Source organism: Meriones unguiculatus, chromosome 14 (assembly GCF_030254825.1).
Source record: "Meriones unguiculatus strain TT.TT164.6M chromosome 14, Bangor_MerUng_6.1, whole genome shotgun sequence".
NCBI classification, from domain to species: Eukaryota; Metazoa; Chordata; class Mammalia; order Rodentia; family Muridae; genus Meriones; species Meriones unguiculatus.
This window is the reverse complement of record NC_083361.1, coordinates 83,016,922-83,041,761: the sequence shown is the minus strand read 5'-3', so window position 1 is coordinate 83,041,761 and position 24,840 is coordinate 83,016,922. Positions and strand designations below refer to the sequence as shown.

The following is a 24,840-nucleotide window of genomic DNA, read 5'->3' as shown; positions in this document are numbered from 1 at the left end:
GCCGCACCGGGCCTGCGACGCCCCCACCTCCGTCCCCGAGGGGCACGGTGGCCCTGGGGGGCCTCCGCCCCGCCTCCCCGGCACCGGGAACCCCCCGGGCCCGCGGAGCGGGGCCTCCGAGGAGCCCAGTCCCGGGAGGGGGCCGTCCGCAGAGCCCCGGGAGGGCCGTGGAGAGCCGAGCGCGCCAGGGCCGCTTCCCGCCGGGCGTTCGGGCCGATCGCTTACCTTCCCCGTTGCCGAGGTCCGGCGGCGGCGCCTGCAGCACCCGCTCCAGCTCCGGGAACGGCAGCTCGGGCAGGTCCAGCAGCGGACCGTAGCGTTCCAAGAAGGAGCAGACTACGGCGAAGTTGGGGCACGAACCCGGGCAGCCCGGAGGAGCCATCGCCGCTGCCGCCGCCGCCGCCGCCGCCGCCGCCGTCGCCATTTTGAACTGGAGGATGGAGGAGGAGGGGATGGGGGGGCGGGAGGAGTTGGGGGGGCGGGAGGAGTTGGGGGGCCGAGGGATGGCAGGGCAGCCTTACGGGCGACAGGAGGCGCTCTCGAGCGGACGCCCCTGCGAAGGCGAGCGGCTCGGGCCGGGCGCCGCGATCCCACAATACCACGCCGGCCCGGAGCAGTCGAGAACTGAGCGAGAGCGGGGACAGAGAGGCTCGCTGGGCCCTTCACTTTCCGCCCTCTTCCCGTCCCCTTTCCTCTTCGACTTCTCGCCTCCGACTTTTCCCCTCCCACTTCGGGGTTGCCGCTGCCTCGTGTGACAGGGGGAATGAAAACAAGGGAAGCCGGGCGGGGAGGCGGGCTGCGAGCTCGGGGGCGGGACTTTCCGAGGACGGTGGCCAATGGGGAGAGGGGGCGGGGCTTAGTGGGGGCGGGCCGGAGGCCCGTTCCAGGTCCGCTCGCAGAGCGGCCGAGTGCCTGGAGCGGCCCGCAGAGGCGGAGTGCGGAGCGCGGAGCGGTCTGGAGGAGCGGCCAAGCACAGAGGCGCTACGTGAGTCCTACTGCGGGGGGATCCCGGAACGGAGACGACCGGGAGAGGGAGGGAGAGGAGGAAGAGAGACCCTAGGACTCAGAGATTGGAGGGTGGGAGCGCGACTGTCGGGAGAGGCTAGGAAGAAGAAACGTGGGAAAGGTGCGGTTGTGGCTTGGCGCGGGACGCTGGAGAGAAGTCTCTCAGAAAGTTGGCTGAGCGTTGTTGCCCTCCACTGAGTGTTGTGTGACGAAACCTTTCCTGGGGAGACACTACCCACCCCAGAAAGGGCTCCCACCGCCAGACCGAAGAACAGATAACACCAGAGTCCAACTTGGTGAACCAGTAAGTTTTATTTTTACCGGAGTGTGAGTGAGGGGTTACTTACAGAAGCAGGAATGACAGCTGCATCACCAGGACCCACCCCAGACCATAAGAGCAGGGAACTTTGAACACTCTGCATAGCCTGCAGGCGACTCAATGGGTCAGAGAGTGTCCTTTCCAAGTGACTCTGGTCTGAACCTCTTCCAGGTGGCTCAGAATGTCTGAGAAGCTTTTTTGAAGCTTAGCTTCCTTTGGTCTAAGAAGGACTTTCTCTCTTTTTTTTTTTTTTTTTTACTCTGACAGGGAGGGACCTAATTAATCTGGTCGGTTTCAGGGACTTCCTGAAGCTGTTTTGAGTTGTTTTGCGTTTCCCGTTTAAAGATCTTCCTTGTGGGAAGATCCCTGTGTAAACTGTTAACAAAACACTGAGGCACAAAAATATCAGCAGAGTCCCAGAACTCTGCCAGCGGACAAGGGCCCGAGGGACTCTGTGGTCACTAGTGAGAAATTGTCCCTGCTGGATGGCAAAATCTGAGGAACCGTGCTCTCCTGGAGGACTGAGATGTGAGGCCTCTGGGCCCAGCTCAGGCTCTGAGGTGGCCAAAATCTAGAGAGTGAGCTAAGATTCTGCTTGGAGAGCTGGTAGATGCTGGAACGGCAGTAAGTTTGTTAGGAAGCAGAGTTCTACTCCATTGAGGGGTAAGATGTGGCATTCTCCCAGAAAGAATCCTAGAAGGGGAAAACGGGCAACAATGTAAAATAGAACTTGCAGCTTGGGAAACAAACGGTATGCTAGGAGACGGAGCCAGCCTGGAGTCCTACCCTTAATTACTTTATAACCTTCTGAACTTTCATTCCTTTGAACTTCGGTAAAGTGGGGTAATATCTACAGCATGGCTAACTCACAGGGAAGTGGTTAGTGTAGTTCTCTGCCACCACCTATGTACTTTAGAACATTCCTTCTTGCTGGGCGGTGGCAGCCCACACCTTCACTGCCAGCACTCGGGAGGTAGAGGCAGGCGAATAATCTCTGTGAGTTCGAGACCAGCCTGGTCTACAGAGTGAGCTCCAGGGCAGCCAAGGCTACACGGAGAAACCCTGTCTTAAAACACCAAAAAAAGAAGGAGAGAAGGAAGGAGAGAGAAAGAAAAGAAAAATTGGTTCTTGTTCTGGCAGGTAGCACACTTCTTTAATCCCAGCAGGCAGGGGCAGAGGCAGGAAAAACTCTTGACTTCAGACCAGTGAGGGCTATATAGTGAGATTGTTTCAGATAATCAAATCTTTATTGTTATCGAAAAAAGATGCTCTTATAATTTAGATTGAATCCAGCTATATTTAACCTACAGTTTATTACTTTATGTCAAAAATTACTTTATGTCAAAATGCTGTATTTAAAACTTACAAAATATCTACTTCCTAAAACTAAAGCAACACATGTTCTAAATAACATAAAATAAGAAAATGTGTGACTAAAGGAAGATTTTTTTTAAAGATTTATTTATTTATTTATTTATTTATTTATTTATGTGAGCTGTCTGTCTGCATGTACATCTGCAGGCCAGAAGGGGGGGGGCATCAGATCATATTTCATGTGGTTGCTGAGAATCAAACTCAGGACCTCTGGAAAAGCAGTCAGTGTTCTTAGCCCCTGAGCTAACTGTCCAGCCCCCAAGGAAGATTTTTTTTTTTTATGGACAAATAATTATGCCAGGAACTTGGCTTCACAGATAAACATTACATTTTGTTATACATTCCCAGGTAAAAAGAGGGAAAGCAGTCATGGCCTATGTCGTATCCTGTTTCAAAGAAGCTCATTTTTCAAGAGGAAAAAAAACTCTGAAATTTATTACCTAGAACGGTGTTGTGTGCGTGTGCGTGTGTGTGCTGTCTGCTTGCACATCAGAAGATAGCGTTGTTGAGTAGCTTTTCTCCCACTGTTTTTGTGTCCTCCAGGGAGTGGACTCAAGTGGCCAGGCTTCCTCTATCAACACCGTTACCACCTAACCATTTTACTGTTGTTTGAATAATGATGTTTTTCTTAAGATTTTTTTTTGCTCTATATGTGTGTATGTGCCTGCCTGAGTTTATTATGTGTACTGCATGTGTGCAGGTCCCCTGGGAGGCAAGAAGGCATCCATCCTCTAGAACTGGATTGCAGATGTGGGTACTGGGGATTGAAATCTGGGTCATCTACAAAAGCAATAAGCACTAACTGCTGAGCCATCTCTCTAGGTCCTAGAATAATGATTCTTTTTGTTTGATTATTTTCACACGGGATCCCATTTGTTTCATTCTGGCCTCCAACATCCTATGTACAAGGATGGCCTTGAACTTCTGATCCTCCTGCCCAAACCTTCCAAGTGTTTGTATTACTAATGTGTACTACCACATACTGTTTGTTTGTTCATTTCTTTGGTGTGTGTGTGTGTGTGTGTGTGTGTGTGTGTGTGTGTGTGTAATCTAGAGAGAGCATCAGACCCCCTGAAGTTGGAATCACAAGTGGCTGTGAGCCACTGCATGTGAGCATTAGGAACCACACCTGGGTTCTCTGGAAGAACAGCAAGCATGCGTAGCCACTGAGCCATTCTTCAGCCCTTGGAATAATGATACAAATACAAATCCTTAATACAAATCCTCAAATCAAAAAATATTTTGAGCCAGGCATAGTGCTGCATGGCAGCACTTGGGAGGCAGAGACACGTGGATCTCTGTGAGTGCAAGGCCGGCCTGGTCCACATAGTGAATTCTGCAACAGCCAAGGCTATGTAGAGAGACATGCTGTCCTTTAACACAAAGAGAAAAGAAGAGGCACTGACATAATTACAAACAATGCGCTTAATGCTACTGAATATTATTTAAATGTTTTTGTGTTACACATATTTTACTACAATAAGGTTTGAGGGGTTTTTTGTTTATTTCAGTCTTTAAGAAAATACGGGGACTGGAAAGATGGCTCAGTACTTAAGAGCACTAGCTGCTCTTCCAGAGGACCTGGGTTCAATTCCCAGCACCCATATGGCAGCTCACAACTATCTGTAATTCCAATTCCAGGGGATCTGACGGACATACATGCAGGCAAAACACCAATCAGTGCTCTAGAAATACATAAACTGTTTAAAAAGAAAATATGGTGGTGGCAGGATGTGGTGACACAGGCTTTTCAATCATAGGAGCAGAACCAGGCAGATCTCAGCTTCAAGCTGGCCAGGGCTACCTATTTAAACTGTCTTACACAGGAGAAAGTATAGCTGAAGATGGCTTTCAGTTAAGAGCACTCTTTTCAGAGGACCTAAGGTAAGATTTCAGGACCTAAGTTTGGCTCCCAGCTCCTGTAGCCAACAGGTTATAACCACCTGTAACTCTAGTTCTCAGAGATCCGATGCCCTCTTCTAGCCTCTGAGGTCATCTATAATAGGTAGTGAAGTGTACATACTCTTAAGGCATACACATACACTCATCAAATAATAAATATATTTGTTATTGAAAGGAAATATGGCTGTGTATTATTACTGTGAACAAAGTTTTTAATAAGTTGAAAAATACAGATTTCGGGCAACCGATGAAATTGGAAACATAAAACTTAAGAATTTTGATAGAAGTCTCAAAATGTGGGGGTAGGGGATGAGAAAGGAAGAACCTGGGGCCCAGTTGAAGGAAATCTGACCCAGAAGCCTGTGAGATGTAAAAAAATTAAAGATCTGATGACCTGAATTTGAACCAGCATGGTAGAAGAGAACTGACTCTTGCAAGTTTTTCTGACTCCACAAGCATGTTGTGGCACAAATGCATTCACACACATACACATGAAAAATTAAAAAAAAAAAAAAAAGTTAAGAGAAAATCTGACCCAGAAAACGTCTAAAAGCCAGGTACAGAATATTTTATCTGTTTGTTTATTAGTTAGTTTATTTAGGGGATGTCAAGACAAGAGTTTCTCTGTGTAGCCCTGGCTGCCCTGGACTCACTCTGTAGAGCAGGCTGGCCTTGAACTCACAGAGATCCGCCACCTCCAGTCTCCCCTCTACCGGGGAGTACTGAAGACATGCACCACCACCGCCACAATATTTTAAATTATATCTTCGTGAAAGAATTTCTATAAAAAGAAACCTCAGAGTAAATGGAAAGCTGTATTCCATGTTATATAAACCTCATCAGGTTTCTATTTTGACTTTCAGCTGTTTTTGTTTTCAGACAGGCTACAGGCTATGAATCCTGGTTTATCTTTAACTATGTATGTGAGGCTCCTTGAATGCCTCCTGGTCCTCCTCCCCACCTCCCAAGTACTGGGATTACAGGTGTGTTCCACCATGCCCCTCTTTTTATTTATTTTTTTTTTCTATTTTGGTTTGTTGTTTTGATTTTTTTTAAAAGAATTATTTATTTGACCTATATGAGTGCTCTATCTGTAGGTCACTTGCATATCAAAAGAAGGCATCAGATTCCAGTCTGGATGGAGTAAGCCACCTTGTGTTTGCTGAGAATTGAATTCAAGACCTCTGGAAGAGCAGACAGTGCTCTTAACCACTGAACCATGTCTCCAGCCCTGTTTTGTTTTGCTTTTCTCCTCAGTTTTTTAAAGGAGCACTCACTATATAGACCTGACTCAAACTTGCCATAGATTAAAGAGGTTAGCCACCATAGCGTGCCTAGCACCTGGCCTCCCACTTTCCCATGAGGTTGTAAAATAACATCCGAAAAAGAAAAGGCTTTAATGCTGTAGTTTTCTTTTACTGTACTTTATTCCCAAGCTTGCTCAAAGGGGACTGATAACTAAGGCTAAAGTTTTTGCTTTTCTCATCCAGTCTAGAATGAGAGCAAAGTCCTTAGGTATCTGAAAGTTGTATCATCCAAAAGATAAGAGATGTTTTACTCCAAGGTTAAGGTCATACCTTCACAAATCCTGTAAAAAAAAATAAACAACACATTCCCATAGTACTGTTACTGTCTCTTGCTTTTCAGGACTAAGACAAATTGTGGGTTATTTGCACATAGTCAGCCCAGCACTGAAGAGAGAGGATGGAGGAGCTTGAGTTTAAGGCCAGGCTGAGTAAACTGAGTTCCTGACCAGCCTGAGCTACAGGGTAAGCCACTGTCTCATCTCAAAAAAAAAAGAAAACATAAATGTAAAAGCAAGATAATCCCGTTTTATGAAATATCAGATTGGGATGTAAAGATAAAATTGCAGCTATTCATTAACCTGTAATAAATTTATTGCCACATACTTACACTCAGTTGAGTGTAAGTCTGTGTTATTGTTTGTTAAAAACAATAAAATATCCAAAAGAATTTGTAACTTGCGATGTATTCCTGAAGTAAACTACCTACCCTACTGGCATCTTAATATTATATTCTAGCTTTCCAAACTGAGAAAAGGAATTTCTGTCTTCTAAGCCACGTCTGATATTTTGTATTGTATGCAGTTATACACACACCAGAAAGTTATTATTTCTTCCCAGCCGCTCCAGCCCCAGCTGGCCTCTGCTAAGATTATAAAGGCATACACCTCCATGCCCAACATAAGTTTTAAAAACTTACCTTATATTTATGAAAAGGGGGAAGTAGATTATTTATTTACTTAATTATTTACTTACTTACTGAGACTGGATCTCTCTATCTAGCCTTGGCTGTTCTAGAGCAGGCCGACCTTGAACTCACAGAGGTCTACTGCTTGCCTTCCAAGTATCAGGATTAAAGGAGTGCACCACTATGCCTGGAAAAATGTAATGTTTTCTTTCCTGTGGTGTAGTAGTGTGACCTCAAAAACAGGACTCAGGTTTTTTGAATTTTTTACTTTCTCTCTTAGTACTCAAAACAGTATGCTTATCTTCTCTGCTATGTATTTTGTAATGACTGTTTAGAAATTGACGTAGCAAAATTGCATTAGTAGTTAATAGTGTTGGGTAAAAGTGTGACTTTGTAACTGTCTTTACCAAAGGTTATGTATTTTTAAGGGAAGACCCATGCCCTAGAATCTCAGACATGGAGTGAAACATCTCCACACTTAGGGTCCTATTTCTCCTCACTGCAGCCTCCTGACAAGGCCATCTGAGTGGCCTCCACAAAAATTTTAACTGCTAACCAACTACATATGGCCACTCTGTAGAACCCTCTGTAGTTAAACTTTGCTGGTGCACCTGGTAATGAAGACTCATTCTCACGGGGACTGAGGGTTCCATTCATAAATAGTCTGCTCAGCTATAGGAAAACACTGACTGCGGCTCAGGGCACTTCTGATTGTTACAAAAAAAAAAAAAAAAAAAACATAAAAGCTTTAAAAAAGAAATCTGCCCATAATGATATTGTGACTGAACATCTCAGGAACATAGGAGTTACTCAGCTTCAGGGTGTCCGAAGAAAAACATAATAGGTTCTCTCTTGCAAGGTTGGCCCCGTCAAAGAGAAAGCTCAACATTCATGGATTGTACAATGAATATAAACATGTGGAGAATACCTTGAATGACTTCTTTAAACCCAGTCTGGCTGCCTTGTCATTTTCTGCAGTTAATAATGTATAGTTAGTAATGGCCCCATTCCTAATGAGGACCCCATGATACTGTACATATTGTGGAAAAGCAGCACCAGCATATGCCAGAAAGAAAGGAAAGAGCTTGACCTACTTTTTAATTTTTTTATTTATTAACTTTACATCCGGACCACAGCTTCCCTTCCTCTTCTGCCAGTTCGTCCCTATCACCTCCCCAAATTCCTCCCACCCTCCCTTTCTCTTCAGAAGAGGGGAGGCCTCCCATGGATATGCCCATCTTGGCATATCAAGTTGCAGTAGGACTGGGCGCATTTTCTCCAATTGTAGCTTGACAAAGCAGCCCAGACAAGGCCAGATAATGAGGAAACAGAGTCAGAGGCAGCCCCTGCTCCTGCTGTTAGGAGTCCCACACGAAGACCCAAATGCAAAACTGTTACATACGTGCAGGTCTGGCTCATGCGTGCTCTCTGTTTGGCAGTCCTGTCTCTGTGGACCCAGGTTAGTTGATTCTGTAGGTTTTTTGTTGAGTCCTTGACATCTCTAGCTCCTTCAATTCTTCCCTTCTTCCACATAATTCCCCAAGCTCCACCTAATGTTAGGCTGTGGGCCTATGCATGTGTTCCCATCAGTTGCTGGGTGAAGCCTCTCAGATGACAGTTACACTAGGCACCTGTCTGAAAGTATAGTAGAGCATCACTAATTGTGTCAGGAATGGGCTCTCTCTCATAATATGGGTCTCAAGCTGGGCCAGTCATTTATTGGCCATTCCCTCAATTTCTGTTCCATCTTTACCCTTGCACATCTTGTAGGCAGGACAGATTGTAGGTTGAAGGTTTTGTGACTGGGCTGGTATCCTCATTCCTCCATTGGAAGTCTTTTCTGGTTACTGGAGATAGCCATTTCAGGTTCCATATCCCCCATTGCTGGGAGTCTTGAAGCTGACCTTAATTTATCTTAGCCTACAGTCATGAAAACTTACCAATCTCATGACAAAGACATTAATCCCCTTTGTAAAAGTTTCTTGTTTTAAAATTTATTTTATTTATTTAACTGGGTTTAGAGGTTATGTGTGGAGATTAGAGACAACTTTGAGGACTGAGTCTTCCCACCATGTAGGTCCTGGAGCTAGAGCTCAGGTCAGGAATTCGGTGGTAAGCACCTTTACTCACTGGGCCATCTCACTGGCCTGTATTATTCAGATGGGTGTGAATGGGGGTGTGTCATGGCACATATGAGGAGGCCAGGGCAACTTGAGGAGTCAGGGCTTTCCTCCATGGGCTCCAGGTATTGGACTCAGATTTGCAGGCCTGAGTCGCTGCTGGTGCTTTATTTCTTACCCCATTAGGGCTGCCCATCACCAGTCCCTCATAAAGGCCTCTGGCCAGTGCTGCTTCATTGACGTCTGAGGTTCACCATGAGTTTTGGCACGAACCAACCACATCAAAATTATAACAATGCTGGATCCACTTGATACTTGGTCAGAATGTCTCTCTACTGAGAGTCCATATCTCACCTGACCTGTTCATCCTACTTTCATTAAATTCTGAATTACAAATATGAGAATACTCCATACAATTACTTGACTTTTTGGGTTCTTTTAAATATCTTACAATATTTTGTTGAAAACTGGACATTTTAGGTAATAGAGGAAAACTGGAAATTTTGGATAATAAAGAAAATGTTGAAAATTTTAAGTTTTCAAACATTTGTTTTACTAAATCACTTGTTTTATGCTGCAATAATAGAATACATGAAGCCGGACATCATATACTTAGCAGAAATGTGTTTCTTACAATTCCGGAAGCTGTGAAGTTCAAGATCAAGAACCAGCCCTGGAAAGAACTTTCTTGCCCCATGCATTGTTCTCAGGTGGCAACTATCATGGAGGAAAAGCAAAGAGGGGGCAAGAAAAGGGGGTTGGGCTGAAGAGTAATTGCTATTCTTCTAGGAGACCTGAGTTCGGTTTCCAGCATTCACATAGGACAGCTCACAACTGCCCGTAACTCCAGCTCCAGGGGATCCAACAGCCTCTTCTGACCTCCGTGTGCATCCACACAATCACAAACAAACTGATAGGCGCACACGTGTACACCTACATAAAATTTTAAAAATCAGAGGTCAAACGTCTTTTGTAAGTTGGAACCTAATCCAATGACAACAGATTTCTTCCTGCAGAACACCAGAATTTTGGTGTGTGATATTTTTATTTATTTGCAAGTTTTTGATAAGGTTTATTTTAAAAAATAGGTAAAAATGGCAACACATAAAGACAGAGCACTCATCACTATAGTCTTGTCAATTTTTTTTATTCCTCCTCTTATCCAGCAGGAGGATCACTAGAGACCACCTTGAACTACGTGGTAAAATGCAGTCTCGAAACAAAAACCAAGCAGGGCGTGGCGGTGCATGCCTTTAATGTCAGCACTCCCAGAGGCAGAGGCTGGCGGATCCCTGTGAGCCTGGTCCACAAAGCTAGTGTAGGACAGCCAAGCCTACACAGAGAAACCCTGTCTCAAACCCCTGCCCCCCAAGGAAAGAAAAGAGAAAGAAACAAAAACAAGGGTGGAGTGATGGCATTGCCTGTAGAAAGCCCAGGGTTTCAGCCCCAACACCACGCACTATGCTGGATTTGCTCCTGCAAGCCTATAATACCAGTGCTTAGGAGGTAGATGCCATTAGACCAAAACAAACAAACAAGGTCCTCAGCTACATAATGACTTCAAAGTCAGCTTGAGATTCATTAGACTCTGTCACAAACAAGCCTGCTTTAATACCACTACTTGGGAGGCAAAGGCAGGTAGATTTCTGTGAGTTCCAGGCCAGCCTGGTCCACAACTAAAGCTACATAATAGAGAAACCCTGTCTCAAAAAAAAAAAAAAAAAAAGGCAAATTAAAAGCCCTCTTAAAACTTAATATCCACACAGATTTGGAGGACATTCAAGCCACAATACTAATGCAGTTATTTCTGATTCTCATATACGGTGTGGCCACTGAAACACCTGTCATCCCTTTGTTTTGTTTCATCTTGTTTTTGTTTTAAAGGCTGATTTTTCTAAGGGCCTCCTCCATGTCTGTGTAGTTTAGTATTCATCCACAAATTAATTCAATAGTCATACACCTTAAACCAGCAGGAGTTCTGTATTCTGTTAATAGATATGTGTACACTGAAGAAAGAATTAAAAATCCCACTTGTTTTTACTGTTTTTAAAATATCTGCCTAGCTCTCTTATGCATTTCTACTTCTCTTTGCTCAGTTGTTTGGGCATTATCAGCTTGTACTGTTGAGGTGAATTGACCTACCCAGGTCTTTGGAAAACAAGCTCATGGCTTCTGGTCTACTTGGGGTATGTGGGGACTTTATAAAGGCCTCTATGACTGTGCCACCCTTGAGAATTTCTTTTCATCTTTGTGTGTGTGATATGCATATTAGTGGCAGCTTGTGTACATATCAGGGAGAATGTGTGGGCATGTATACATGTGAGTGTTGAGGTCACCAATTGCTCTCTCCCGGTTTGTGTATGTGTTTCAGTTTTTCGAGACAGGGTTTCTCTGTGTAGCCTTGGTTGCCCTGGACTCACTTTGTAGACCAGGCTGGCCTCGAACTCACAGAGATCCACCTGCCTTTGCCTCTCACAGTGCTGAGATTACAGGCATGCCCAGCTTACATCTTATTTTTTGAGAAGGGGTCTTTCACTGAATCTAGAGCTTGAAGTTCCAGCTAGATTGGCTGGACAGCAAGTTACAGAGATTGTCCTATCTCAGCCTCCCCAGGAGGCGGGTTACAGGTGTGTGCAGACATGCCCAGTTTGGTGTGTGTGTGTGTGTGTGTGTGTGTGTGTGTGTGTGTGGAACTAACTCAGTTCCTCAGGTTTACACATCAAGCATTTACTGACCGAGCCATCTCTCCAACTTTGAGAATTTCAGTCCTTGCCTAGTTTACCAGTCAGTTGCTTGCTCTGCAGTAACAGGAAGCCTGATTGCTCTTATGCTCCTATCTAGCTGAACTGAGGTGTCCACAGAATGTGTGTGGAGAAGTCCTGGGAGCTGTACTAACCTGAGATTCAGCAGCTTGCATGAACAAGCAGCTTAGGTCGGTCTTTAATTTTATTTCTAGAGTGACAAATAATTGCTTTCTTTTAAAAAGTAAGGTGTTGGGCCTTTCTTTCATTCTGTTTTTTAAGTTTACTCACATGAATGTGTGTCTGTGTGAGTGTGTGCACCTATGTGTGGGTGCCCATGGAGGCCGATGAGGACCCTGGATCCACAGAGCTGCAGGTACCAGCAGTTGGAGCTGCTCAGCGTGGGTGCTGGGAACCAAATTAGGTCAAATGGAAGAACACCGAGTGTTCCTAAGTGCTGAGCTGTAGCTCCAGCTTGGGTTTGGTTGTTGTTGTTTTGATTTGATTTTAGGTTTTTTTAGATTTATTTATTTGCATATATATATATATATGAATGTGTATTGATTTTTCTTTTACATTTGTTTATTTGTACATGTGTGTGGTGTTGGGTTTTTCTTTTACATTGGTTTATTTGCATTTTTGTGTGAGTCAGTCTCTTTTCCCACCTTGTGGCTGGCTCCATGGCTTGAACTGAAGTTGTTGGGCTTGGTGCCAGGTAGCCATCTTGCTGGCCAAATAATCTTTTTAGTAGGATTTTTCAGCTGTACTGTTTATATGGAGGTATGTTGTAATGCCACCCTCTCATTACATCATACTGAAGTAAATCTCCACTTCCAAACATTATCTCTAATAAAATATCCTGAGGTTTACTTCTGGAGTCTGAGAAATAATTGTCGTATCTGTTTTCTGTGCTTGCATGATAGAAGATCCCAAGAATAGTGTATATTTGGAGAAGTACTCAGTAAAGGCCTATATACACAATGGTCTTAAGAATCTTGTTAGAGAAGGGTACCTCTCATGTGCTGGAGAATTGGGGCTTCCTACCTCTGAATTTTGGAGCAGTTTCAACTTTCCTTAGTAGCTGACTTAGCATCTTTTTCTTTTAATTTCAGATTTCAGCTCAGTTACTTATGGCTTCCCCTAAAATTGCTTCCCTCTCTTGGGGACAAATGAAAGTGCAAGGCTCTACCTTAACCTATAAGGATTGCAAAGTATGGCCAGGAGGCAGTCGGGCTTGGGACTGGAGAGAAACAGGAACTGAGGTAAGACTCTAGTGGTTAGATTGGTTGACACTGCAGGAGGCTGGCCAAGTAACTTCAACCTCAACAACCAGGTTGAAATCCTGTTCCCTGCTGAGTGTATTCATCACCATTAAGTATACCCTTCTGAAGTATACAATGTAAGGCTGGAAGATGGCTCAGCAGCTCAGAGTACTGGCTCCTCTTCCAGAGGGCCTGGATTTGAGCCCCAGCACTCACATGGTACTATACTACCATCTGTAACTTCAGTTTCAGGGCATCTAACACTCTTCTGGCCGCTTACAGCATTAGCCTTGTACATACATGTACAGACATACATGTAGACAAAACACCCATACACACAAAATAAACTACACATATAATGGGCCCAAAATTCAGTTCAGATTCATAGATTAGTACAGTTATTATTACAGTAATCCCAAGATATTTTTATTAGACCCAGAAAGAACCCCACAACCATGAGCATCCAGTGCCATTTTTCTCCATCTCACACCTCCAGTTTTTATTTTTTTTTAATTCTTATATATTACATCCTGACCACAGTTGTCCCTCTCTGCAGCCTCTCCCTCACACCTCCGCTCAGAGAAAAAAGCACACCTCCCAGGGACATCCGCCAAGTACCACATAATCTGTAAGAAGACCAAGCACATATCATCACATCAAAGCTGGACAAGGCAGCCCTTTAGGAGAAAAAGGGTCTCACAAGTAGACAAAAGAGTCAGCGACAGCTGCAGTCCCACTGTTAGGATTCTCACAAGAACATCAAGCTACTCAACCATAACATGCAGAGGACTAGGTGAGACCCCCAACAGGCTCCCTCATCTCTGAGTTCCCACGAGTCTTGGTCAGTTGATTCTGTGGGCCCTGTTCTTGTGGTGTGTTCCTAACCCCTCTGGTTCATCTGATCCTTTCTCTCCCTCCTCTGCAGGACTCCTTGAGCTCCGTCTAATGTTTTGTTGTTGGGAATTTAGTCCTTAAGGAGCAAAATTCTAGGCCAAATCAGCCACATGCCTTGAGGTGAGAGATAGACATTGCAAGTTCCTGATGTGTAGGTCTTTATCAACCCTTTATCGCAGATGCAGGACCTATCAAGGTTTGGCTCTGAATCTTAGGCACTATCTTAGGGCCTTGCATTCCTGAGAGTGCTGGTCATTGGCAGGCATGCAGCGGAAGACCATTTCAACCTCCCCTGATTAGTGGGACCACAGGAAGATTGTTCAAAGTGAAACTCAGAGCTCCTGTGGCCCGAGGCTAGAATGTCAGAGTCTGAAATCACTGTGGAGGACTGTTCTCCGGAAGTTTCACCGGACTGTGGCAGAAAAGCAGCCAGTAAGTGATTAGTCAAGAGGCTGTTCATTCAGGTGAGGACAAGGAGAACACAGCTCAGACAGTAGTTTCTACAGGGGATAGATTCCAGCACCCCTTAAACCTTCGCTCACAGAATCTACTTTCATCACAGTGCAGTCAGCTAACACTACCCCTGTCCATGCACAAGCCTTTAATTTTTCCAGAAGGGAATGATTTTTTTTTTTAAAGTTGAAGCATATATCCTTTTCAATTTGATTATAAAATTCTGATCCACAAAGGATGAAGTCCTCTTGCTTGGTTGCTATAATGGGTAGTAGGCAAGACACTGTTCTACAATTAATAGCTTATCCCCAAGAAAAAACAATGAGCTCTACAGCCCTGGGCTCTGCCGTAAAAGCCTCTTAATAAAGAATGGAATCATGCTCAACAAGAGGCCTGTAGTTGCCTTGAGGAACTGGAAGCAGAGAGGAGCTGAGGGCAGGTTGATGCCGAGATAACAGTGTGATGCTCCAATTCCAGGTTCCACAGGAAGCGGAGAGTAATTACTGCCAGTGCCTGGATCCTCAGGCTCCTGCTGTTATCTTTTATTGCTCAGTACAGGACACTTCAGGCCTGCAGGATAGCAGCAGCAGCAGCAGCTGAATTCATCACACGTGTTCCATTGATCCAGCATCTTTGCTTAGCTAGGGCTAGCTCTAGTCTGAGTCTCCAGAAGATGATAGTTTTGCACTCTTTGCAGCCTTGCACTGCATTTCTAGCAGTCTGTGTGGTCTTGTTCCATGATACAATGAGACATGAGCCCTAAGGGTTTGGGGATCCTAGCTCCCTTCAAAACAGTTTGTTAAATAAAGTAACCACCCAGTTATTTGCATACATGCATTTATTTTAGGAAAATGAAGCTCTCCAACTCTGACCTGTAATTCTATTAAACATTCACTGTGGTTATAGCTCCAGAAAAAAAAAGTAAATTCTTTAAATAATATTTGTTAAGTTCAGGGTGGATCTAGGATTGATCACAGACTGTGGGACTAAAAAGAACATCTGATCCAATTCTTCTATAGTCTTTAAATAGTTGTAATCATGGAGCTGGAGGGATAGCTTGGTGAGCCAGTAGCTCACTGGCTACTCCTGCAGAGGACCTGGAATCAGTTCCCAGCACCCACATGGCAGCTGTCTGTAACTTCAGTTCCTGAAGATCTGACACCCTCACACAGACATATATGCAGACAAAACACCAGTGCACATAAATTAAAAAAAAATAAAGAAATAGATCATTTAAAATTTATAAGACAAAATAGTTATAATCATGTGACTGTCACTTTTTCCATTTTGCCTTTAAAATTTTTTAAGTAAGTTGAAAACATTGCAAGCTGGGGCTAAAGCGATGTCTCAGAGGTTGAGAGCACGTGTTTCTCCTCCAGGGGACCAGGTTCTGAGTCCCAGCACCCAAATCATGTCTCATAACTGTAACTCCATTTCTAGGGGTATTACACCCTTTTCTGGATGCTGCAGACATCAGATGTGCACACGATACTTAGGCATTTACGTAGGCAAAACACCTACACATAAAAATCCATAAACATTTTAAGTCAGAGATACTTTTTAATTAATTTTTGTTGTATTTGTGTGCACAGGAGTTTTGCCTGCGTGTATCTCTGTGCGCCACTTGCATGCAGTGTTCACAGAGACCGGAAGGGAGTATAGGCTCTCCTGGGACTGGGGTTACAGACAGTTGTGAGTCTCCACATGGATGCATGGACGCAAAACTGGTCCTCTGGGAGAGAAACAATTGCTGTTTGTCTGTTTCGAGACAGGGTCTCTGTAGGTAGCCCTGGCTGTCCTGGAACTCACTCTGGAGCCCAGGCTGGCCTCAGACTCTGCCTCCCAGGTGCTGGGATAAAGGCGTGCACACTACCATGCCCTGCTACAATGGTGCTCCTAACCACTGAGCTACCTCTCCAGCTCACAGACCCAAATCTTTTTTAAGAAAACCATCTAGGGGCTGGAGAGATGGCTCACTGGTTAGGAGCACCGACTGCTCTTTCAAGGGACCTGGGTTCAATTCCCAGGGCACACAAGGTAGCTCGCAACTGTCTGTAACTCTAGTTCTAGAGAATCTGACACCTTCACACAGTCATACATGCATATAAAACACTAATTAACATAAAAAAGAAAACCAAAAAAATCTAATCCTCTAAATCATTTCTACCCTTTCTGTTTGTGGAAAACAGGAAAACTGGAGATAGTCTTTCAGCTCTGTACTCTGTCCCAGATAAAGCTGTAACTTTTATTTTGTGGCTGACATTCTTTTCCATGGTTACAGGCAATGATTAAAATCAGGAACCTAACAAATACTGTCTAATATACAGGCCTCCTTAAGTTTAGCTGTCCAAGAGTGTTGACATGTGTATGATTAAATTGTTCCATTTATTTTATTTTATTTTTTAAATTATTTTATTTTTATTTATATTTGTGTTTTGCCTCCATGTATGTCTGTGTGAGTGTTACAGACATACAGGGAACTAGAGTTACAGACAGTTGTGAACTGCCATGTAGGTGCAGGGATTTGAACCCAGGTCCTTTGGAAAAGCAGCTATCTCTCCAGTCCATCAGCTGACTACAAATCAGTTTACTAACGATGGTCATTTACATTGTATTCAACTGTGGGCTACTGTGAATAAAAGTACTGTGAACACTCAGGTGAAAGTTTTTGTGTGCTGCTAGGTGCTGTGGCGGACATCTAGTCCCAGCATGTGGGAGGCAGAGTCAGAAGGATGTCTGGTCTACACAGTGAGCTCTAGGACAGCCAGAACTACATAGTGAGACACTTTCTTGAAAAGAAAACATGAGTTTGCATTTCAGTGTTTTAAGTAAACTCTTAGGAGGTATGATTGCACTCTTGACCACTGATTCATCTCTACAGTTCTAGGGTTTTGGGTTGATTTTTTTTTTTCCCAGTTCTTTAAAGTATTGTGTTCTGTCTCTTCTCTCCTGGCCTTTTAGCTTTCCAGTGGAAGGAGAGGAAAGGGATAGAAAGAGATTTTCCTATGAAAAAAATGGGACTAATATAGGCTAGTTACTGGGCTCTTAGCATAACTGTATTTAGTCATTATGGTTGTTTGTTTAGTTGTTTTTGCTTTCTTTCTCTTTCTCTTTCTTTCTTTCTCTTTCTTACTTTTCTTCCTCTTTCTCTCTCTTTCTCTCTTCCTTTCTCTCTCATTCCTTCCCTCTCTCCTTCTTTCCCTCTCTCCTTCCCCCTCTCCTTCCCTCTCTACTTCCTTCCCTCTCTCCTTCCTTCCCTCCCTCTCTCCTTCCCTCCTTCCTTCCTTCCTTCCTTCCTTCCTTCCTTCCTTCCTTCCTCCCTTCCTCCCTTCCCCCCTCCCTCCCTGTCCTGGACTCACTTTGTAGACCAGGCTAGCCTCAAACTCACAAAGATCCACCTGCCTCTGCGACCTCTCTGGGTACAGGCCTGAGCCACCGCACCCAGCTTGTTTTGGGGTTTTCAAGACAGTTTCTCTATATAGCCCAGGGTGTCCTAGAACTCCCTCTGTAGATCAGGCTGGCCTCAAACTCAGAAATCCACCTGCCTCTGCCACCCAAGGCATGGCTCTATGTTTCATTCTTTCAAGCTTCAAGTTGTTGCTTCTTGGTATCAGAGCCCAATAAAAAGCTGGGTTCTTTATAGAGCTCGTTATAGCAGAACTTTAAAGAGTTCACTATAGCATAAGTAATGTGTGTCTGAGTTCAAATTCCAGCTTTACCACTTGCCATTTGTGTCATCTTAACCAAGTTGTGCATTTTTTTCTGAGCCTCAGCTTTCTTATCTGTAGTGTGATGATGAAGGCTTTTGTGCTTAGCTTTCCCTTTTGCTTTGTCTTTTATTGTTTTTGTTTTGTTTTGTTCTCGAGAAAGGGCTTCTTCATGTTTCCCTAGTTGCCCAACCCCAGGATTCTTAATTGTTTCCTAAACTGAAATCTTAACATGGTGTGCAGTTGCTTCCTTCTCCTACACACCTGCCATTCTGCCTGGGTCACACTGAATACTTTATTTTTATAAGTGTGTGTGTGTGTGTGTGTGTGTGTGTGTGTGTGTATGTGTAGGTGTATCCACATGCCATAAGACGGTATCAGGTCCCCTGGAGCTGGAGTTACACAGTTGTACTGTCAAGTGTGGGTGCCACGATTGAAGCATGTCCTCTTCAAGAACAGTGTACATGCTTAATCACCGACATCTCAGCCCCTGAATTCACTTGCTAATATGCTTCTCATCCCACTGAAATTGCCTGCTGGCTATTGTGACACATGCCTATAATCCCAGCACACCATAGTTGAAGGCAGAAGGGTCAGGAGTTTAAAGAGGAGTCTATAGACTGAATCTGATGCCAGTCTGAGCTACATGAGCTCGGCCCAAAATGGAGATGGGAGGGTGCATGGAGAAGAGAAAGAAATCTTCTGTTTCTTATTATTCTTATTAGGCTTGGGGCTCCTTGAACACACCACTGTAGCTTCTTTATTATTCCTGTACCCAGAATACGAAACTAAGCTTGGCAAGGGGTAAGTAAGCCTCAGTAAACATTTCCAGAATGAACACCGTAAGAATGTCTATTGTAAGGGCTGGAGAGATGGCTCAATAGTTAAGCCTTTGCTGCTCTTACAGAGGACCTTGGGGTTTAGTTTCCAGCACCTACATGAAAGCTCCTAACTGCCTGACTGCAGTTCCAGTGATCAGATGCCCTCTTCTGGCCGTGGTGGCCACCAGGCACACACATGCTGCACATGTACACGAAGGTAAAACGTACATACACTTAAAATATTTAAAGAATTCTGTTGTGAAGAAAGATTAGTACCTTTCTGCTTTCTCCTCCCTATCCAGCATTCTCCCGGGGTGCAGCCTGCAGATGTAAAGGAAGTTGCTGAGAAGGGAGTACAGACTCTTGTCATTGGCCGAGGAATGAGCGAGGCCTTGAAGGTGGGTTATTATGTCATAGCATTCCCGACAACAGGCACTTACCTCTTGGACCTTAGCTTTGACCAGTGTCTCCTTCATTAGAGCTCAGCTCTGAATGTCATGTCCCCTCGTTTCCGTGAGCAGGTAAGAGGCTTGGGATGAGTAAGACTGTACACTATCGCACTTGTTCAGAACTGGGCTTTCCAGGTCTGTGCACCTCACCCTGACTGCGTGGTGTCCCGTGTCGCACAGTCATCAAGTCAGTCAGTCAGGTGTGGTCATCAGAGGGAGTTCACTCAGAGCAGTGCATCATCGTGTCTCTCTGTCACCATGTGCGCCTCGGAGTGTGCCGCCAGCAGCAGTGTCAGCGGTGACGCACTCTTACAGAACCCCACCTAAATATGGCGTCTTTATTTGGATGAAAAAGCCATTAAGTACATAATTATATTTTGGACTTCTGGGCCTCTCGCTCCTACATTCTGAATGCTAAGGGTTCAGGTGTGCGCTGTCGCGCCCAGCCCATGCCAGGGCGCACTCAGAGCTTCATGCTAGGCACGCACCTGCCAGCCGAGCTCCATCTTCAGTACTTCATCATTTTTATTTTGTTTTAGCTCTGACGGGATCTTCTTTTGTATCCCTGACTGGCCTGGAACTTGCTGTGATCCTCCTGTCTCTACTTTCCAAGAGCTGGAGATAGAAGCATCAGCCACTATGCCCAGCTTACTACTTGACATTTTGATACTATATTTTATAGTATTTATTTTTATCTCATTTCAAGTTATATTTTTGCTGCTTTCAGAAAATAAATTTATGTTTCATTTCATTTGTACAGATAGCATCTGCTTATTGTAAAACATTGAGAGTTAATGAGTAACTATAGAAGTTAACAGATCTGTGCTCTGAAATCTCTACATATAATTTATTGCTCCAAGTCTGTGCATATTATCTACCTATATATTCAAACCGACACGTATGCAGATTTATCTGTGTCACATAAATAGGATCATATCACATACATTGTTCTATAATTCTCACTTACATTGCTGTATTATAAACAGAATAAGGGTATAGAGATCTACATAATTATATCCCTTCTAAAAACGCCCTGCAACTCTATTCTCTGCTAATGAAGGTAACATTATCTTGTAATTTTTAAACTAGGGACTGGAGAGAGGGCTCAGCAGTTATGAGTACTTGCTGCTTACACATGCTTGCTATTCTCCCAGAGACCCCAGGGTCAGTTCCTAGCACCCACAGGGCAGCTCACAACTGTCTCTAACTCCAGGGGAGCTGACACCCATCCTCCTCCATGAACACTGAGCACAGAGGTGGTGCCCAGACTTCCATGCAAGCAAAACACTCACACAAAATTACAAATAAATACATCTAAATTTTAAAATTTAAGCTCCTTCTTTTGCTATTATGATAGCCTGTCTATATTTGGCTTTTGGTAATAAATTTTTCAAACATAAAAAAGATAGGGAATAGTTAGAAATATTTCACTCAACCTGGAGATCGAGTTAAAAATATTCAGGACAAATCAAAATTAATATCGTCCATTAATAGTTGCGGCTATGAAGAGTACTCTCTCAGCTGCAGAGAGAAAGCTCAGTTGATGAAGTGCTTGCTTTACAGGCACAGTGACCTTTGTTCAGTTCCCCAGAATCTATGCAAAGAATCAAGCAGCCCAGAAGAGATGACTCAGCAGTTAAGAACACTAGCAAGGACCCATACAATGGCCCACAACTACCTCTAACTCCAGCTCTGGTACCCTCTTCTGGTCTCCACAGGCCCTAGGCACAAATGTGGTGCATAGACATACATGCCAGAAAAAACAAAAACAAACAAACAAAAAAACATACACACAAAATAAAATTGAAAAACAATTAAAAAATATTTGTGACTTAAAAGATTTATTGGTTTTTATTTTATATGTAGTTGTTTCATCTGTATGAACATCTTTGCAGTATGTATGTACCTGTTGCCTGATTGATGTGGAACCCCAGGACTGGAGTTATAGGTGTGAGCTACCATGTGGATACTGGGAATCAAACCTGGATCCAACAAGCGCTCTTAATTGCTGAGCCAAGTCTCCAGCCTGTTTTTGAATTGATGGTGGTAACATAACCTCATTTGCCTTATTTAGCTCAGTCTTCAATGCCTAGAACAGTGTCTTAGCTATAGAAAATACTTAAAATACATAAGTGCAGTTAGAGAAATGATACCCTTTTTTGTTTGTTTTGTTTTGGGGAGATTGTTTTGTTGGTGGCGGTAGTGATTTTTATCTTTTGTTTGCTTGTTTGGTTTTGGGTTTTTCAAGGCAGGGTATCTCTGTGTAACAGAACCTTGGCTGTCCTAGCTCTACTCCCTCTATAGACCAGGCTGGCTTCAAACTCACAGAGATCTGTCTGTGAGATCTGCCTCCCAAGTGCTGGATTAAAGATGTGCACCACCACTGCTCTGCTTTGTTTGTTCGTTTTTTGAGACAGCCTCGTTTTGTAGCCTGGCTGGCTTGGAACTCACTATGTACACTAGGTTGGCCTCAAACAAGATCATGTGGCCTACATATATGTCTGTGCACTGGTTGCATTCAGTGTCCATAGCGAAACAGCATACACATAAAAAAATAAAATAAATCTTAAAAAAATATTGAAAAAACAAACTGGATACTTCAGATAGTAAATATTGCAAATATTGCAAACACAGTGCTGCCTTGGGAAAGGTTGCTTATGATTGCTTATGAAATGCCACTCTGAGGAGACATTTGAGTTGCAGAGTATATACAGTGTCAGTGACATCCTCATACAAACTTTGATGTAAGTATTGTTGGTCCTGCCTTATTGGAGAGGAAACTGAAGGGTTTGACACTTACAAAAGCTGTTGCAAAGTCTTTCGATTTGACACAAGGAAAAGTTCGACTTTAGACTTACATTGAACTGACTCATCAAACTTTAAAATTATATATGGCATGGGATATGCACCATGTCAGACACTTCTGTACCTTAACTGGGTTCTCATAACAACCCTGTGAGCTCGTTATGACTAGCTCTCAGTTATAAACAGGAATAAGTGCTAGGTTTGAGTCCTTATTCAGAATCTTCAATCCAGGGCTGACTCAAAAATTCTGCTTTTCCCCTTCTCTTTTCACTGTGGCCAAAGCACCGGTGTGGTGAGGCCTTTGGAAACTTGACAGTAGTCTGTTTTTCCCACCCTAGTACTGGGGAGTGAACAAGGGCCTCGTGCATGCTCGTACACTCCAAGCCACTGCAGGATAACCCCAGTTCCTCAGAGGCTTTTCTGAAACGCACTGGGGCTCCCTGCCAAATTTTGGAATGGTGAGAGACTGGGTGATTGAGAAGGGACAGGTGTTCTGTCTAATTCTGTAAAGTACACTTGCCTTATGTCAGGAAAAGAAGTTCTGGGTCCCTTCCCCCTTCTTATCTCTTTTCCTTCTTTCCAGGTGCCTCCATCCACTGTGGAGTACCTGGAGAAACAAGGCATTGACGTGCGGGTCTTCCAGACAGAGCAGGCAGTGAAGGAGTATAACGCCCTGGTTGCACAAGGAGTCAGGGTAGGAGGCGTCTTCCATTCCACCTGCTGATGGAGTCCACAGAGGAGAATAAATCACTAAAGAGCAACGCCTTGACTATCCCATTCTCCACCGGGCATTTTGAAGACATGTTCATGTTCTGAGGATAGATTGATGGAGGCTAAGGCAAAGTTCTTCCCTTCAGGTTGCTTAAATCAGAAAAGAGTGGCATCTACTGAAGTCTAGTAATGTAGTATGTGTCAGGTGCAAAGTGTGAGAAACCTCATATAAAAATAAAGGTTGAAACTTGAAGGCCAAAAATGTTGAGAGCATTAAAGATCTTTGGGACCTTTATTCATTAATCTAGTGTTTTGGGGCAAGGGAAAAGAAGGATTTGAGACAGGATCCCCCTGGAACTTGCTATGTAGACCAGGCTGGCCTCAAACTAACAGAGATTGGCCTGCCTCTGTCTCCTGAGTGTTGAGATTAAAGGTGTGCATCACTATGCCCAACCTAAATTTTTTTTTAATAATTTTATATGCCAGACACTGCTGTAGCTTCCAGAGAAATAGCAAAAATGATTTGTTCTCATAATACGTACATGCTAGTCCAGAAATTAAATAAACAAATACAGGCTGTAGATAAAATCAGTTATGAAAAAGTAGGATAAGATGAGGGGTAGAGGCTATTTCAGATGTGGGGTCAAGGAAGATCTTTAAGCCATCAACATGAACAAAACATTGAGAAAAGTGAAGGAGCGCTTGGGTGGAGATATGCCACAGCTGGGTCCCAGGTAGACCGCTGCACTAACCAACCGTGGCCTTGAGCCACACAGTTCTCAGACCCCTAAACTAGGTGTCTGTTTTAGGGTCTCTATTGCTGTGATACAACACCATGACCAAAAGCAACTTGAAGAAAGTTTATTTCCACTTACAGCTTGTAGTCCATTATCCAGGGAAGTCAGGGCAGGAAATGGAGTCGGGACCTGATGCAGAGGCCACGGAGAATAGCCGCTTACTAGCTTGCTCATCATGGCTCAGCTTGCTTCTTAAACCATCCAGGACCATTTGCCCAGGGATGGCCCCACCCGCAGAGAGCTGGGCCCTCCTACATCAATCATCAATCAAGAAAATGCCCTACAGACTTTCCCATAGGCACTCTTACGGATTCACTTTCTCTATTAAAATTCATTCTTCCTGGTGGGCATGGTGGCGCATGCCTTCAGTGCCAGCACCCAGGAGGCAGAGGCAGGTTGATCTCTATGAGTTTGAGGCCAGCGTGGTCTGCAGAGCAAGTTCGAAGACAGCCAGAGCTACACAGAAAGAACCTGTCTCAAAAAAAAAAAAAAAAAAAAGAGTCCTTCTTGCCAGAAGGCCTATCATGTGTCAAGCTGACATAAAACTAGCCAGCAATGTCCTCTAAAGGTTCCCACAGGCTCAGATTATTATTATTATTATTTTATTATTATTATTAGGCTCCTATTATTTAGAACAGGTGGCCTTTGTGAAACTTCAGACTATACTGAGAGAACTTTAAATTATCAGTAAACTTTTTAAATTTTTTATTTTTCTTTTTTAAAAAATTTATCTTTCATGTTTGGATTTGGATGTTTTGTCTGCGTGTATGTCTGTGTACCGTGTGTGAGAGGCCAGAAGAGGGTGTTGGGTCCTTTAGAACTGGAGTTACAGATGGTTGTGAGCTATCATGTGAGTGCTAGAAGTCAGCTCAGGTCTTCTGGAAGAGCAATTAATGCTCTTAACATCTGAGCCATCTGTCCAGCCCCTATTTTATTTTTTCCTTTTTAAAGAACTATAAAAGCTGAGTATAGTGGCACATGGCTGTAATCTGAGCATTCCAGAGTCAGAGGCAGGAGGTTTGATCTTGAGGCCAAGTTGGGCTACATGGTGATTTTCAGGCCATCTGGGCTACAGAAAAAGACCCTGTTTCAGAATGACAGCATGGGGGCCTGGGAGAAAGGCTGAGGGCAGGCTCTGTTTTCAGATGGCCTTGGTTTGAAAGTCAGTTCTCGACAGTCACTGGGAGGGCCTTTATTCTCTCGGAGCCTCACTGCTTCACTGTTCATGTCTATCAGGTTGTTAACACCTGTGCCACTGTAAGTATTACA

At 43.9% G+C, this 24,840-nt stretch overlaps 2 protein-coding genes across 6 annotated transcripts in view; one reads left to right on the top strand and one right to left on the bottom strand.

Annotated features, from left to right (window-relative positions):
• The window catches only part of Rsf1 (remodeling and spacing factor 1), a 122,015-nt gene extending 121,284 nt beyond the window's left edge, over positions 1 to 731 (bottom strand). Inside the window, exon 1 of the mRNA XM_021634798.2 lies at positions 226 to 731. Within this exon, the coding sequence (XP_021490473.1) occupies positions 226 to 424 (199 nt within the window). The 5' untranslated portion in view covers positions 425 to 731. The remainder of the gene's footprint in view (positions 1 to 225) is intronic.
• A 17-nt stretch (positions 732 to 748) lies between these two features.
• On the top strand, positions 749 to 23,036 carry Aamdc (adipogenesis associated Mth938 domain containing). Of its 5 annotated transcripts, none has more exons than XM_021634788.2 (5): positions 850 to 985; positions 6,248 to 6,369; positions 12,785 to 12,934; positions 19,112 to 19,207; positions 22,647 to 23,036. In XM_021634788.2, the coding sequence occupies exons 3-5, from the start codon at positions 12,803 to 12,805 to the stop codon at positions 22,785 to 22,787; spliced, it is 369 nt and encodes a 122-aa protein (XP_021490463.1). In that variant the 5' UTR covers positions 850 to 985; positions 6,248 to 6,369; positions 12,785 to 12,802; the 3' UTR covers positions 22,788 to 23,036. The 5 variants fall into 5 exon arrangements, with proteins under 5 accessions (XP_060223586.1, XP_021490464.1, XP_021490463.1 ...); XM_060367604.1 differs by lacking the exon at positions 850 to 985 and adding an exon at positions 5,485 to 5,583 and having other exon boundaries at positions 5,698 to 6,369; XM_021634789.2 differs by lacking the exon at positions 6,248 to 6,369 and having other exon boundaries at positions 833 to 985.
• Positions 23,037 to 24,840: the final 1,804 nt, after the last annotated feature.